Source organism: Manis pentadactyla, chromosome 16 (assembly GCF_030020395.1).
Source record: "Manis pentadactyla isolate mManPen7 chromosome 16, mManPen7.hap1, whole genome shotgun sequence".
Classification (NCBI taxonomy): domain Eukaryota; kingdom Metazoa; phylum Chordata; class Mammalia; order Pholidota; family Manidae; genus Manis; species Manis pentadactyla.
In genome coordinates, this window is record NC_080034.1 from 3916750 (window position 1) to 3932934 (window position 16185).

The 16185-nt window shown below is 40.3% G+C and overlaps 1 protein-coding gene across 1 annotated transcript in view; it reads right to left on the reverse strand.

Annotated features, from left to right (window-relative positions):
* Window positions 1-4137: 4137 nt before the first annotated feature.
* Window positions 4138-16185, reverse strand: part of SH3BGRL2 (SH3 domain binding glutamate rich protein like 2) — a 43586-nt gene continuing 31538 nt past the window's right edge. The window contains exons 5-6 of the mRNA XM_057494249.1: window positions 6521-6601; window positions 4138-4273 (exon numbers count right to left, since the gene is read on the reverse strand). Of these exons, the coding sequence (XP_057350232.1) occupies window positions 4211-4273; window positions 6521-6601 (144 nt within the window). The 3' untranslated portion in view covers window positions 4138-4210. The remainder of the gene's footprint in view (window positions 4274-6520; window positions 6602-16185) is intronic.

Sequence of the window (16185 nt, forward strand, 5' to 3'; positions counted from 1 at the left end):
AGGCCGGGCACAGGCCCTCAGAGGGCTGATTATCAGGCCTTACATTTCAGTGTACACATGAGCACACGTTACATGTGTGTATGCGCATATAATCCATTGCACGTATGAAATACTTCAAAAATCTGGAGTAGATGTAACAAATGTCAGAGGTTATACACATTTGAGATGGCAAGTCACCACCAGGAACCTGGGAGCCTGGAGGCTGGGGGCTGCAGGCCAGGAGCCCACCTCCACCCCCCACAAGACTGCACCTCAACTGCACCTCCATGGAGCTGCAAGTGCTGTTTCACTTCCACTTCTCTGTTCCTGGAGGGTGGAGACTATTGTTCTGCTCACACAGCACCCATCCCATTCTAGAGGCTCAGCACACGCTAATTGAGAAGATGGCTGAACCCACCTGACCTGCGCTTCTAGATCTAGGAAAATGTGGAAAACTGGTGACAAGTGCATGGAGGTTACCTGGCTGTCTCACGATTCAGCACATTTCAGCAAACGCACGGCTGTTCTTTTGTCTCAACCATCTTGGTATTTAAGGTTTGAAGCCGTTCAGTGATGAGGCCAACCTTGGACTGTGCCTTCAGAAATGTCACCTTCTGCCTTCAGAGGTGGCCGCCCAAAGGAAATCCTGCTCTGAGGGCCACAGCTGGGCTGTACTGGTTTTCTGTGCCCCACTGAGGGGAGAATCCACCAGCCACTGGCTTCACCACACTCAGGAAACCTCATCATCTACTGGAACCAACCAGGAGACATCCAGTGCTGGCCCCGATCCTGGTTACAAGTATGCAGTCTCATCACACAGGCAAGGCTGCACGTGTGCCCTTCAATGGTCAGAGGATCTGTGCACTTGTCCAACTAACCCAGATTTCAGGTTTGGCCGTAGAAACACAGATTCCCAAATGAACAGGGAAGTTTTAGCCAAGCACAGAAATAAAATCAGAAAAGGTGTAAGAGATGGTAGGCAACAAACACTCCACTTTGAGAACATGTGTTTTCTGGAATTTATTCCTCTTTAAGCTGAATGTAACATCCAGAGTTCACCAATGCCTATAGAGACAAATGCATACAAACCGAAATCTAAAAATAATAATTACGCAGATCTAAGTGGACCCTGACACTTAAGCTGTTAAATGAAAGGCATTTCTAGAAAAAGCAAGAAAACCCTATATAGCAAAAGCAAGTGAAAAAAATAAAAACAAAACAAAAGAAGGCTTGGCACCTTTCAATAACAGAGGACAGAAACAACTTTAGTTCATTATTAAATTCACATAACATAACCACATCCATGTGGGAGTGTTAATAAATCTTTGAAACAGAAACAAATCTAAAATATATTAGAGTCTAAGAGAAAAAAATATTTTCCTTTCTCCTCTTTGATTTTAACAGAAAACCGTAATGTGGAAAAGCAAGTGTTTCCCTGACTGAATTTTCTTCTTGTCTGTGTATACCTGGCAGGATGGCAACTTTGTACCTGATCTAATTTTAAAATGGCATAACTTGGTTTTTAGCAAGAGCATTTCCTTTGCCCCAACAAGCTCACCATAGGAAATAAAATTAGTCTTGAAATACCCTTGACATTTACATCTATGTCAATTTCCATCGCTTCTTTCCTAAATTTTTAAGACTATGATTACCCAAATCTAAAGGCAGCTAGTTAAAGAAGGGAATAACAAAATCACTACATGCTTGGAACTGAGCTGGTAAAACAGTTCAGGTAAGAACATGACATTCTCTGAACAGTGTGGTCCCCAGTGCACTGCATGTAGACCCTGGGCTTGGCGGTAAACACTACACAATATGCTTCCAGGTTACTCAGCAAGCATGAGACAAGACTAGGCTGAGCTCTCCTAATTCTTTGCTGATCCCAAAACCAGAAAGTGGGCTGGAGGGTAGATGACATGTAGCTGTGGTAGTAATTATGTATTGAGTCAGTTTAAGAGCACCATACTCGGCCTACTGTAACTGTAACAATTCAGAAGTTTTAAGACAAACAAATCTGAGGATTGTTTTGTTACTACAACCCCAGATTTTAACTTGCAAAGCCTCAATCTCACCAAGTCGGGTCTTGGTGCCCACTAGCAAGAGAAGACTACATGTTAAGTTAGATCACTGTGACATTTACATTTTTCTAGTTGCTGTATCTTAAAAAGAAATGATCAAAACTTAGGTCCCAAACTCAAACACGATATCCAGTTCCAAGAAAAATTTCCTGGATCATCCCTGGGACTCATCAAGTGGAATTTGAACTGGATCTTATTTAATACCAACTAAGCAGTGACACCATGATTTCACAACAGCCTTCTTTGGAGGGAAAACTGTAGTTCATGCGTCTGTTCCAGTAAGTAGAAGTCTGTGATGGGCTCTCCTTCTGGCTGTAGCCCTGGGCTGCATATCTGGGATTTCAGTTTTAGCATTCAAAACATCTTCTGAAGAGTCTACATTCAGCAACTTATGGGGAGAGAGCATGTGACGGGGCCTCAGTCCTGCTCCCCCAATGTCTTACAAACACCCTGTGCAGACTCTGAGCGGCAGGTCAAGCATCAGGGTGCAGAGAAGAGCAGAATATTTTAGGCATCCCTCAGAGTTTACCCTATTCAAAACTACTTCCATGTTTGGCAACCAAAGCCTCTAAAAAAGGTAAGCAGGGACAAGGACATAGAAAAGCAGGCTCTGCCCTAGTGACATAGACATGTGCAGCCACTCCAAGGTAGCAGAAATTTTACACACCAGCTACAGCTCAGTTATTCTCTGACACCATCCTCATATATGATGCTCTGAAAATTCACTCTTGCTCACATGTGGAATGAGAATATGTAACCACATTACTCTTATAAAAAGACCTGGGGTTGTGCATTGGCCAGAAACATGAGCTAAGTTAAAAGAGCAATGAAAAGTAATAGGAAAAAAATTGAACTGTATAGCATTATTAGCATATTTTAATATGACCTTCAAGGGTTCACAAAATATATCTAGCCAAGACCTTCCTTTCTCAAGAAAATATAATCCCTTCACAAAATAGAATAAGCAGCTATTAGGGGAGCCTCATTTAAAAATACAAGTGGCTAGAGCTGACCATACCTTCAGATATGAGTCAGATAATTTTACTATAAATTTGCTATCTAATGAGTGTACCTCTTAAAGTACATCTTTTAAGCAATCTTACACATTTAGGTGAAATTTCCCCTTGCAGGAGCTAAAGAAGCATGTTTTCCAAAATAGTGATTGTTTTCAGCCCTGTACGTGGTTCTGATAATACAGTATTGCAACAGAGACTTTGGGAAACACCTGTAGGAGCTAGAAGGCCATGGGGTTAGGAGTCCCCACTAACAAAAGGGGGCTAAGACACCAAACTGTTTCTCAGGTGCCCAGATAAAGCACTGCAAGAGTGACACTTGTGAATCTGCAGCAAAAATCTTCTGCCCTTTGTCATTGAGCATTGCTTTTTTTCCTTCTGATCGAAAGATTCTAATAGCCTAGCAACTGATTTCAAGGGTACAAACCAGGATGCTTAGAGAAGCAGATCTGAGCAACATGGGCATCAGCTACAGCCCAGGACAGACCCAGCGTTTTCTCTGATGGTGCCACCCACTTGTCTTCCAGTCACTACAGAAGAAACAGGCCACAGTACCTCCAGGTGAGTGAGGTGACTCAGGCAATTATGAAAATAAGAAAAAACCCACCACAGTCCTGATTTGGTTTAAAGCAATCATGCAGTCCTACTATACCCATGTCTTCCAAAAACACCTTTTAACAGCAAGCAAAGCTACCGGTGATGCACGTGGTTTCTGTCCCAGTGACACACCAGGTATGCAGGTGTGTGCTGAGTACCAGAGAAGCTCCAACATGCACCTCCATCATCTTCCACTTGTCTTCCCTAAGGTTCCACCTATTTATTTAAAAAAAGTCAGTTACTGGATTGTGTTGACAAGAAAATTCACATTAGCAGTACCATTGAAAATGTAAGGAACAGAGATATTGGGAATCAAAATAAACTGATAGCCTTAACCCAGAGGCCAGATTTAAATCTCACCTTCCTGACCTGCCAGATGTAAAAGTGGAAAGGAAACCTCATTTCCAACCCCTGCTGACTCCTCAGAGGTGCTGCTCCGTTGGCTCAGGGGCGGGGCAGGTGTTTGTGGGCCGCCCTACTCAGGGCCTGCGGAGGACGGCCACAGGCGAGGAGCACACCTGCCATCCCTAGGGTGGCCCATGGTCAGCTGCTAGCTACCGGGACCAGGACAGGATTTACCAGTTGTCTTGTCTCTTGATTCTCCCCCTGAATGGCAGGGAAGTAGAAACTTCTATTTCTGGCCCTACCTGAATCTACCAAAATAACACACTTGATGATTTTCTTCCTGAAAATTATGAGTGAAAAGGCTTCCTTTTCTCTTGGGTAGGAACATGGTGGGCCCACTACTGGCCAACCAGCCACAAGAGGAAGTGGGTCCTGCCAGGGTTTCCATGCCTTCCAATTTCTCAAAAAAAGGGAGAAATCTGTATTTTAAATAAAAGCAACCCACTTAAATTATTTTAGAATTCTGTGCCAGACAAACACCAAGAGCCAATGTGGCCTGTGTTCTGTGACCACCTACCTCCTGCCCTGTCCACTTCAGAGAACTGCCCCAGGCCCACACTGGGCCTGCAGGCCATGAGATGCTCTGTCCTGCCTGTGTAGGGGCAATTACGAACACTCATGCTATCTGTATCTGTCTCCGGGTGGGCTTTCTGGCCCTCTCAAGTGTTTGTGCTGCGGGGAGGGTAGGAAAGGGGCTCCGCCTTTCAGGGCCTGTAGCTGTGAGTGCTGCCTGGGCCTCACAGGGCAGGCTCAGAGTGGGCGACTTCCAGGACAAAAAATGAACAACAAGATGGGACAAGGCAGAATGGTTCTGAGTGGGCAGCTCAAACGCTGCCCCATGGACTTCCACCCTGGCTCAGGATGAACATCTCAGGCACCGGAAAACGGTGGGCTGAGTGGGTGGGTACCCCCATAGAGCTTCTGTCTCTGAATGGTCAACTGAAATCAAGAAAACTAAGTTAAATACTAGGATTCACTTTTTATAAATCATCAGCTTCCAGAGAAATTTCTGATGGAATAAATATTTTAAAGAGTAAAGGAGTCTGTCTGCAGCATCTCTAGGGATCCTGCACCTTCAGGGAAATGAGAAGATGGCAAGCACACAATGTTTTTTAAAGGTTTTGCAAAGACAACGATGTCCACTGGATTTCATGCATCTGCTACATGTTACTCCCACCCCAGTTTTTTCCAGTTCTTTGAAGATAAATATGGTTTAATATATTTAGATTAGATGTTATAAAAATACTATAACTTTCCTAACAATTATTCCAATATCCTACCTTTATAAAATAGTCTTGAGAAACTTTAAAAACTATATATGTGGGTTTTGCCTCTATTTAAAACATACATGGAAACCACCCACAACCATCTGTGGACTTACTGATGTAAAAACAAAGCAAGATTTTATATTGGTTGTGAACTGCAGGTGCTGGTGTATAATTCATATTACTGAGAATCTCTGCCTTCCTCCCACAGGTGCTCCAAAAATGGTACAAATACTGGGTAGCCTCAAAAGACCTATTACTTGCAGACATCAAAGTTCCCAGTAATGTACTCTCATTTCAATTCAGTGTTATAAATAGACACTTTAGAATCCAGTCTCATTTGAAATAAAGTCAAATCCTCAATTGCTATGTATATAAAGACTGCAAAGAAATATACCAAAAATATTAATGTGGTTATCTCTTGGTGGTGGAATAAGGATGATTTTATTTCTTACTTTATATGTTTTTATATTTTCCCAATTTTCCCAAGTGAGCCTAGGCTTCTTTTATAACCTGATAAAAAAAAAAAAAAAACAGTGGTTTCAAGATGGAAAACAAAAATCAAAATATTACCTTAGTTACTAAAGAAATGCTACTTTTTATTTTGAAAGTGAATCCATGTGCTTCACAAATTGAGGTAACAACATTTCTAGGTCTAACCCTTAGAAAGCTTGGGCCTTTTATCTTCTCTCAAACATGTAAGACATAACAAATGGCTTCAAAAATATTTTGCTTAGTTTAGAAATTGTACTGCTTTTTTCCCAAGGTTGGCCATTTGTTACTGCAAATGATCTACCTCCCAATGTAAATGAATTAAATGTGTAAAAGACCTTAAAAATATGACTACTTCAAAAAATGTAAAATAGTATAAACTTTCACTTTAAAATAGAAAGCACACAGTACTTTTTGGTACCTTAAATTCTTAGAAGAAGAGATTATAAATTATAAATAAACTAAACTATAATAAAAATAAACTCCAATATGTAGCAACACTTAAAAATTATAAAGGAAAAACACTGGGTTTCCTTGTGTTTCTACCCCAGAGAGTTTCTAATTGTGCATCTGAAAGAGCAAAAGCCAACAATTAAGGAGATTATATATGCATTCCTGCAACACCTTCAACCTTAATCCCTAAGAACAATACAAGAAACATGAATTTTAAAACAATAAAAGATGTGCCTACCTTTGAGGCCAGCTGCAATTTCAGGCCTAAGAATGAGAAGACCGTGTTGCTCTCCTTTGATTCAAAAAAACTGTCATAATCCTAGAAAAAGGTGGAGAAGGAAACAAAAGCCATTAGCCCTGTGTCTGGGTCTCTGACAAATGCTTCCAGAAATAAACGATGTGCCCCTGCTCCGTCCAGACCAGGGGAGAGTGATATAGATCTACTGGACTAGTTCTGTTCGAGCTGAAAAATGTCCTTGACTGTGAAGGCGGATGGGACTTGAGGCAGGGTCAGAATGTACAATGATGACAACAGAAATCAACCTGTGACACATTCCTTTACCTGTGCCCAGCCACACTCCCTGGTGTGGAACCACTCCGGCCTGAGGCTCTGTTTGATCCTAGCACTTCAATACAGAAGGTTGTCTCCAGATTCTACTCTTGCTTTTTTGTTAACAGGACTTTAAAAAAGTGAGAGTGAACAGAAAGCCGGAAAGGTCGCCCTGTGTCACTGTGAGCACTTCTACTCTGCTTTTGAAGTTTCCACATTCCTTGAGCCTGTCTTCAGAGAGAATACGATCAAATGAAAATGAAAAGAACTATTCTCTGCAACACTCATCTTGGCCTCAGAGTCATTTCCTCTTCCTACTTTCACAAGAGAAGCCTTCATGGAGCTTGTTCTGCTCACCAATGGTTTCTTTTCACAAGTTTGCATGTATAATAACTACATAGTTTCTAAGTTAATGTGAAGCAGTCTAACAGTTTGGTATAAGTACCTCTGATAACTTTATCCTAAAGAGAAACAGAAGCAGAAAATGAACAGACTCATTTTTAGGCATTTGCTCTGTGCTGGGTGTCTTACGATCTGTGCATTGTTTAAACTCCACCACAGCCCACCAGGCTGGAGACTGACTCAGAACAAAATCATGCCATCCAAGTTGGACAGCCAGTACTCGAGAGAGCTGAGATTTGGGCCCAGTTCTCACTGATGCTGGACTGATGCCTTTTGTACTCTACAATGCTTTCTGCCCAAGAGGCAAGCAGGTTTGGGGCACCTTGTATACCAGGGACACTGAGCCTAATATGTCCACTGCTGAGCTCAGGAAAAGTCTTCACAAGTCTGTGTCATCACAGACATCACAATGCCCTCATCCAAACTAGACTTTGGCAACAGCACCCAATTTTTCAACTCTTCTCTGATCTAACCTATTCTTATCCAATCACTCTCAAGAGAAGACAAACTGACCTTTCAAAAGTGCAAATTTGATCACACTGCTCTCTGCTTAATCCCTTCCTTTAAGACTTCTCAATGCTCTCAGAATATAGGTTAAAATTCTTCCTATGGTACAAAAGGCGCTGTACCGTCCAGCTCTAGCTCAAAGTGGGGGAGAAGAGTGGTGCACCTCCACCCCCACCAACCACCGCCCAGGGCAGATTCCCTTTTGAGAACTGGTACACGTGCTCAGCAGCTGTGGTATGGCGGCTGGCAATCTACCATCTGAGCTATGGGACTTTGACCAATGCATTCAACCTCCTCAGACTGTCCCTCCCTCTCCGTAGCAGATACTACAAGTCCCCTGAAGCCCAGAATTCTATGAAATGATAGCACATTTGTTAGCTGTGATCACGTAGCCTACTGTAGGTAAAACTGTAATACTTCAAGAATATCTCGCCTGCTTTAGTGCATCTGCATATCAACAGGCGTTCCTCAGGGGTGGAGACTCATAGGTCATCTCCATATCAATGGGTAATTACCTGGGCAACCCAGAGCTTACCTGAATCTGAGAGGTTAGGGGGAGGTCTTACTTCCTTCTGCCCCAGCAAGAAACAGACCGCCCGGACTGCAATTTGTAAGCAATAAACAGGTTTTAAACTTCATTTTTCCCTTTGACTGATTTTGGTTTTAGAGGTATTTTGTCCTGGTATTTTCTTTCCCTGGAGTTACACTGCACATTCCAGTTACTAGAGATACTTGTTTGAAAAGTTTACCCCTGATAACTGGTTTAAATGAACAGGAAAGGGAAGGGACAAAGTGGGGAAAAAAGTAAGGACTGGTGGCTCAGGCATCAAAACGCTGCCCCTTCCCTGAAGGCCTTTCGCCTGCTCCTGCTTGATTAATGACTCTTATGTCAGTGAGGATGCACGAATGAGAAATAACATGGGAAACAACACCTCACCCAGTCTCTACAGACGTAGTGGGAATTCCACTTTGAAAGACTCAAGTGTTAACATGAAAATACCATGCACGTGAACAAGCAAAAGGTAAGTTACAGTGAGACTCAGTGCATATAATTCAGGTTTCAATGTTTACATTAAAAACCTTAATCTTAAAATGATTATAATTCACCAAATCACAAAACTGGAAATACGGTAAACTCTTATAAGCAAGTTTCATATATCTAAAACAAGACATATAAAATGTATACATGTAACACATAGAGAGAATATATAACATTATAAACAATCCATTTAACCACACATTGTACCAAAACCATTCTCCTACATTTTAGTTACTAACAAAGGTATTTAGAAATTTCAGATATTTAGAACTCTCATAATGGCAACATTCCTTATTTATATAAAAATTCTCTTTAAGTCTACTTTCTACCAAGATTAGAAGCATTATTTAATTTTATGGTCCCTCAACTCAGTGCTATGTCATTACAGCTGGAGGGCTTCTTATCTCACACTGACGGACCCTCCCTCCCAACAGCTTAGAAACTGTCCCTTTGGTAATTAACTCCTTTCAAAGTGACAAATACAAGATTTGCTAGTCAACTTTAAAAGTGGAATAATTTAAAGGAAATCACTTTTAAAATCAATGTTAGGACCTGGCACAGCAGCTTACCAATAGTAATTGTCAAGTGGATGAATGAGTTCTGTTTGCTAGTTAATGACCAATGTGCCATGCTTTAGATTAACCTCATGCTAGTAACATAATTTGAGTAAATCCTATTTCTACTCTATTAACTACAGGTTTTAAAGAACTGCACAAAAACTTACTTTCTGACATTCAAAAGTTTTTGAGTGTCCTGATGAATCTCAAGTAAGAGGTTAAATTATTTTCTTTGTCATATTTAAGCAGAGTGGGGGACTGCTAACCTAAAATCTAGGATTTATTAATAGTTAATAACTCCTTTCAGAGACAATAACATACAGTATGATGTGAAATAGTTTAAAACAGAAATTTTACAATCACATCCTATTAAGATATACATTCTTATATTTTGTCCTGAGGCATTCCCCAATAAAGAAGAAGATCTGTTTTCTTATATTCATTTCAATTATCAGGCCTCCATTTTTAAAAATATATATTAGAGAAATAAATAAATAAATAAAATATATATTAGAGTTCATACTATGAAAGTTAAAAAGACTGTATTTTAAAAACTCACTATGAAGTCTCTAAATAGGCTTGCTGAATTTCTTACGGTCAAAGATACTGTCTCTGAAGTGCTTGTAAATGCACACCTGCAAATCGCACATTCTGGACAATCAACCTTCTGTAACTATAACAACAATGATCAGATAATATGTCTTTTGAGAAGGGACAGACACACAAAGTGTATTCAAGATAAATCTGCCCCATTTCAGAAGGCAATACATTTTTATTACATTTAGGAAAAAGGATGAAAAATTCACTTTCTTTGTAGTGTCAACTGCCTATGAAAAGAAAATTTCTGAATTATATAGATATCAGCATAACTGACACTTTTACTAATGGAACATTTACCCAAACACTACGATTTTAAGAATATAGCAAGCTAAACAACTGTTAAAAGAAAAAGGGAAAAAAAAGCTTCCTTCACCTGCACTTCTGTTTGTGTTCCAGTGAGAACCAGTGTGAGAGACATTTATAAGCTCCTGATAAAATCTACAACTGGCAGAGCCCACAAGAGCCTTTCTTCAGAGCTCACTAGGGACATCACCGGTTGTATGATGGCATGTCATGGGCTCAACAACCATCTCAGACAGAGACAGGGACGTGCTCCGTCCATCCAGTGCCCCAGGAGCAGTGAGGGGGGCCCACGGCAGCCACGCTGGAAGCTGTCCCACTCCCCACACTCACTCGTGACACTTCGCTGACAGGACGGTACAAGGAGCAAGAACAGCACGAGGCTCGAGAGGGACGATGGCAGTCGCCAGTTCTCAGAGAGCCACAGCAAACCTGGTTCCCCACTCTTTCTAAGACTATGAGTTGCTGTAGCTGCAGAAAATGAGCACAGGCTCCTTCTAAAAATGTCTTTTAAGCCTGAGGGTAGCCTCTGGGCAGTTTCCTCATTTAGTGGATAAGGACCATTAATGCTATGTTCCATTTTATGGAATCTGAGTATAAAGGAAAACACAGTTGAAAGTTCCAATCCTGGAAGGATATGTGAGATGCAGTTGTCTGAAACAGCTTCATTTAGCAATTTTTATGCCAAATACCAAAAAAAGGGTATGCTGCTGAGGCTTTTAAATCCCTAATTCCAACCCTACTGGTACAAGATGGAAGAGAAAGCAGGTAGGTCTACAAGCACCAACTGAAATTGCATGGGAAAAATTTTTTTGCACTCAACAGGAAAAGAAACCAGCAATAAAACTTTAAGAAATATCAGAGGAGTAAGTGGAAAGAATAAAATTAATTAAGAAAGATAATCTCTTGGCTATTGACATTTATGTCCTTTGTAAACCACAGGTTAGTAAAACAGAATTATTTGCCCTCCTCTCACTGCTCACACAACTGAACAGCTCTGTAGAGAACAGTATTTACATGTCTAAAACAATACAAATATAACATGTATTTGTATTTGTACTTTGTAATAGTTATTACAGTTACAGAAGAGAATGAGACTTACAAACTAACAATGTTGTGTGTGTAAATCAAATGGGGGAGATAATGAGAGAAGTTTTAAGAATGTAAATTTGTCATCTTTTAAAGAAAAAAGTAAATACTGTCTAAATTTAAAATCAAGGACTATAGACACTAGTATGAGGAACAGGGTGATCATAAAACTCAAAGCAGAACCTCATAAAGAAGATACATCTTGGGGACCTGGGAGAGGTCACATGAAAATAAGGGCAGAGGAAAACTGACTCTTCACCTTTGACCTTCCTGTCAACAGGCTTTACTGTCTGAACATTGGCGTTAACATGGCCCTGGTATCTTAAGTGCTCTGTTTCCTTTTCATTAACTTTGCTGCAAAAGGCTAAGAATGAGAGAAAAATTTTAATGGAAAAAAAATCACCAGTTTGGATTACTTAAGATAAATGGCTGAAAGCACAACTGGGATGGCCTTTCAATATTCACAGCACAAGGCATCGTTTTTAAGGAAGACATGCCCCAGGGCCTCATCACTGTAGAACACTGAGGCGGACATCTCAGTAAAGTGAAAATGGAAGATTGAACATTCAGACAGAAGGACTATGTGAAAGAGATAAAACTGCTAAGAACATCTAGTTAAACTGAGACCTTTCTGGGCCTACAGCCTATCTGTGATGAGCATCACCACCCCTTCCCTACCTCCCAGCTTCTCCTTTCCCAGCATCCAGGAGGTTGCCATGAAGAGCATCTAAGGTAAGACAAGTGAAGACCTCCTTGATTAGGTAAGTGATGTTTTAGACAGAATAATACTGATTTTTAAATTCAGATCAAATTTCCTAAGAAAATACTAACTGCAGGATATGCGAGCTTCTAATTGAGGCAATTTCCCAAACAGATTTCATCGTGAAACTCAGAAGGTTCAGTAAGCTTGCTTTGGAGACACTTGGCTCTGACTGCTGTTAGAACAAGAACTCAAATGCTGGACAAGGCAAGACCCAAAAAAACTGGTTACACACACTCAGCTGAAAACACCTGTAGCTATTGCCCATTCATGTAACAATTTTTATTGAGTATGTTCTATGTTCCTAGCTTCACAAAAGGTGCCAGACACTGCAGTAAAGACACCACAGAGCCAGCTGAGGAGAAGCACAAGGCACTCAGAGCCTAGCTGAAGGAAAAAACATGAAAAAAACACTCCAGATAATAAATGTCCTAAGAGTAATAAGGTTTGCTGAGCATGGGCGAGAGAGAAATAACCAGAGTCCTGGTCAATTAGAGGGAGATCAACAACAAGGCCTGCTCAAATTGAGTTCTGAGACAGAAACAGTACCGACTTATGCAGGAGGTGAAAAGACAGGATTTGGCAACCAACTGGGTAAAGAGGTGAGGCAAATGGGGTGGGGCTACTTGCAGGGCTTCGCTCTCTAGATGTAGCCATTAACCCTACATTAATAATGTCTACATTTTAAAGACAGAGCACAATCTCCTGTGAGTAACAATAAAATTTGGAACTTTAGCTTCCCTTTTTGTCTCTGAACAGTTCTATTAGCACATAATTGCTGCAGCCAGTCAGGCTTCAACATAGGTCAAAATTTCAGTGCATCACTAAATTCTGCTCCATTCTGCCCGAAGATATGCTTAATTTGCATGAAGGAGAGTTGGGGAACAGCTAATCCTGTGTTTCTCAAGTGTGATCACTGAGGAGCCCCGGGAGGTAGCAGGAAGTGTGAATGGACTGTCTACAGCAGGGGTCAGCAATGGAGGGGCTTGTGAGCAAGCGCGATGTTGACATTTTTAAATGGTTAGAAAACAAAACAAAACAACCAAACAAAAAGAATATGCAGCAGAGAACTATGTGGCACACAAAGTCTAAAGTATTCACCAAGTGACCCAATTCCTGATCTAGGGGATTGGAGGATATACTTTGAAGTAGCCCTTGCTAATGTAGAATTTCTTTAATCTTAAATTTCTTAAATTGAATATGGCATTTTAATCTTAAAAATTCAGGGAAATCAGTCAAGGCATCCTGCCCCACACAGTGTTTGTCTTGCTACTAAAAGTTGTTATGTTTCACAATGTATTAAAAATCCTCAAGTCAAATGGATGCTCTGGGCAAAGGGCTATCTTTATTCTGTGACTTTGGGCAGCCCTAGGCCCTGAGAAAAACAATTCTGGTTTTGCCAACAACACAGATAATAATCATCTTAAATTTTCCTAGTTTCCATTTCACCAAGTGGCTATTTCTTGACCTTGAACTCATCCGGGGCCACGAACATAACCCATCATATCTTGACAACAGTATGCCCCAAAGTATTTTTGTTGTTGACAGAGGACTAAAAGAAATAGTGAAATAGCCTAACATGAAAATGTACTTTCTAAAATAGCATTCAATTTAACAAACTCTTCGGAATAGCTTGCCAGTTGCAAATTAATATGGCTAGTAACAAACTAAATAGCCCACAGCAGAGAAATGATAACATTAATGATAATAATCCTTTAAAGGAATGATGTGCATCTAAAAAATAAGTTACCTGTATTTGGAAACTATTTTTGTTAGACAACAAAGGAGGACACAAAATGGTATATACAGTATGATCCAAATCCACCTGTAAGAAAAAAATGTGTACAAGGGGGACTCGATAATATGGGTGATTGTAGTAACCACACTGTTTTTCATGTGAAACCTTCATAAGACTGTATATCAGTAATATCTTAATAATAAAAAAAAAACATGTGTAGACCAAATGTTTGCTGTCTTACTTGAAAGATAAAACTGATTACTCCCACTCTTCTTTCTCATTCTCATTTTTCTAATATTCTCTGCTTTCATATTCATTTTAGTGCTGGGGCAAAAGAAATAATGACAAAAATAACACTGAATAACCAATTCAGTTTGAAAACTTTAAATAACCCTTTCTAACAACTTCCTGTGAGACCGTTGTCTAAACAGTATTTCATATATTTATGTGTGGGTGTGTGTGTGTGTGACACACATACATATGAATAACTCTTTCTTTTGAATAAACTATGTATGAATCAGGGATTTGAAAAACTGTTAATTAAGGGAGTTGGTTCCTCATGCTTCAAAAGATAACCCCAAATACTCAAAATATATCCCTCACAATGATCTTCCCAAAAGTCTTACATAAACACTGCACTTGGGAACAATACAACTTCATAAAACATAGGAAATTTTGTGGTGCACTTCTGAGCCTCCACCAGTGGTTAGAAGATGCTAATACATCTTGTCTCCATTCATGGAAAAGAAAAGGAGAAGATATGCCACAATGAACCACTGCTGGGTAATGAGCCTTTCTGCACCTCCTCAAGACCAGCTGCAACCATCTCTAGTCTACTTCAGGCTCCAATTAACAAAGTAAAATGGGGAAATGCTGTCACAGTTGGCCCCCAAATCATTACTTACACAAGGAAACTTTTATGTAAACTTATTTGGTTAGCAATATAACTAATGCTTAGGTACAAAATTAATACTCCACAAGTATAATCTAAAATTACAAAAATTCAAAAGTTCTAAAACATAAATAATCTTTTAACTTGCTTCATAGAAAATGGTCAAAAGGTTATTCTTCTATAAAAACAGTCTTCTTTCTCTCAACTGAGCCATCCTCTCTTCATGATCAGACAAGACTTATGAGAAAAAATTCTGGAAATGTGTTTTACAATGTGAATAAACTTAACATTACTGAAATGTACACTTAAAAGCAGTTAAGATAGTAAATTTCATAACATGTTTTTACCACAAGAAAAAATTTTAATGAAAAACAAAATAAAAAAAAACATTTAATGAAACCCACATCATTTTTCCCCTGAAAAGGGAAGAAAAGAAATGAAAGGGGAGCAAATATTCTCCTTTTGTGTAGTAGATGTGTGTGTTTTCATTCTGGTGCATTCCACACATGAGAGTTCCACAGAGAAACAACAAAGTTTAAAAACCTTGAACATGAGGACCTGAGATTCCTAAAGTCCAAATCAGACACTAAAGCTTCTCAGAAAAGACTAGGTGTTGGGACCCCATTTCCAGAGAGAAATCTAGCTCACGGTGGGACACCAGAGGGAAATAGCAAGAACAGCCAGTCTGTGCCAATCCAGTTCTTAACTACAAACAACTGAAATGAACACTGGCAACTTAAAAGGGAAAGGAAACCGTGGCGGTACAGTAGGAGCTCACAGAATTCACACTAAAGGCAGAGGGCCAGTTTACTTAGAAGGAATTTCCATGACTGTACCCAAGAACACACCTGGCCTTACCCCAGGATCAGCCCATCACCCCTGTGCACTTACTACCACCTCCAACTGGTCCTGTGTTTCTGTACTGTTCCCTCAGTGTTCAGATTCTGGGGTGGGAAGAACTGACTGGGCATGCCAGGGAGCTTCTTTTCAGTGGAGAATTCCTCCCAATAGGCAGCATATTCAAATGCTGAGGACAGAGAGAAGGCAATTTTCCACACTGGATACCAAGGAGCTTAGCAGCCGTTTATGTCTGCAGGCCTAGCTCATCCAGTTTAAAATAAGTAAGTTTCCAGCCAATTCCTGGAAATAGAATCTTCATGCTGACTGGATCCTGCCACTTGCGATGTGGTAGGTTTCCACACGTTATCACCAGATAAGACTAGTCATAGACCATCATGGATTAAGCAAGATGCACAAAAGCAGGTGGAATGAATGAGGCCATGGTTAGTTGCCCTCTAAGCCTTTTGCTTTTGCCTAAGTCAAACTGCTTGACCTTCATCAGAGCAGACACTGTCTTCCAAACTCATGCCAGAACACGGTAAGGACAGAGTGTACACCCCAGCATTATGGGGCTAACAATGCCCAAGCAGGAAATATGCCATTTATCTGGCACAGTTTGGTCAATACGA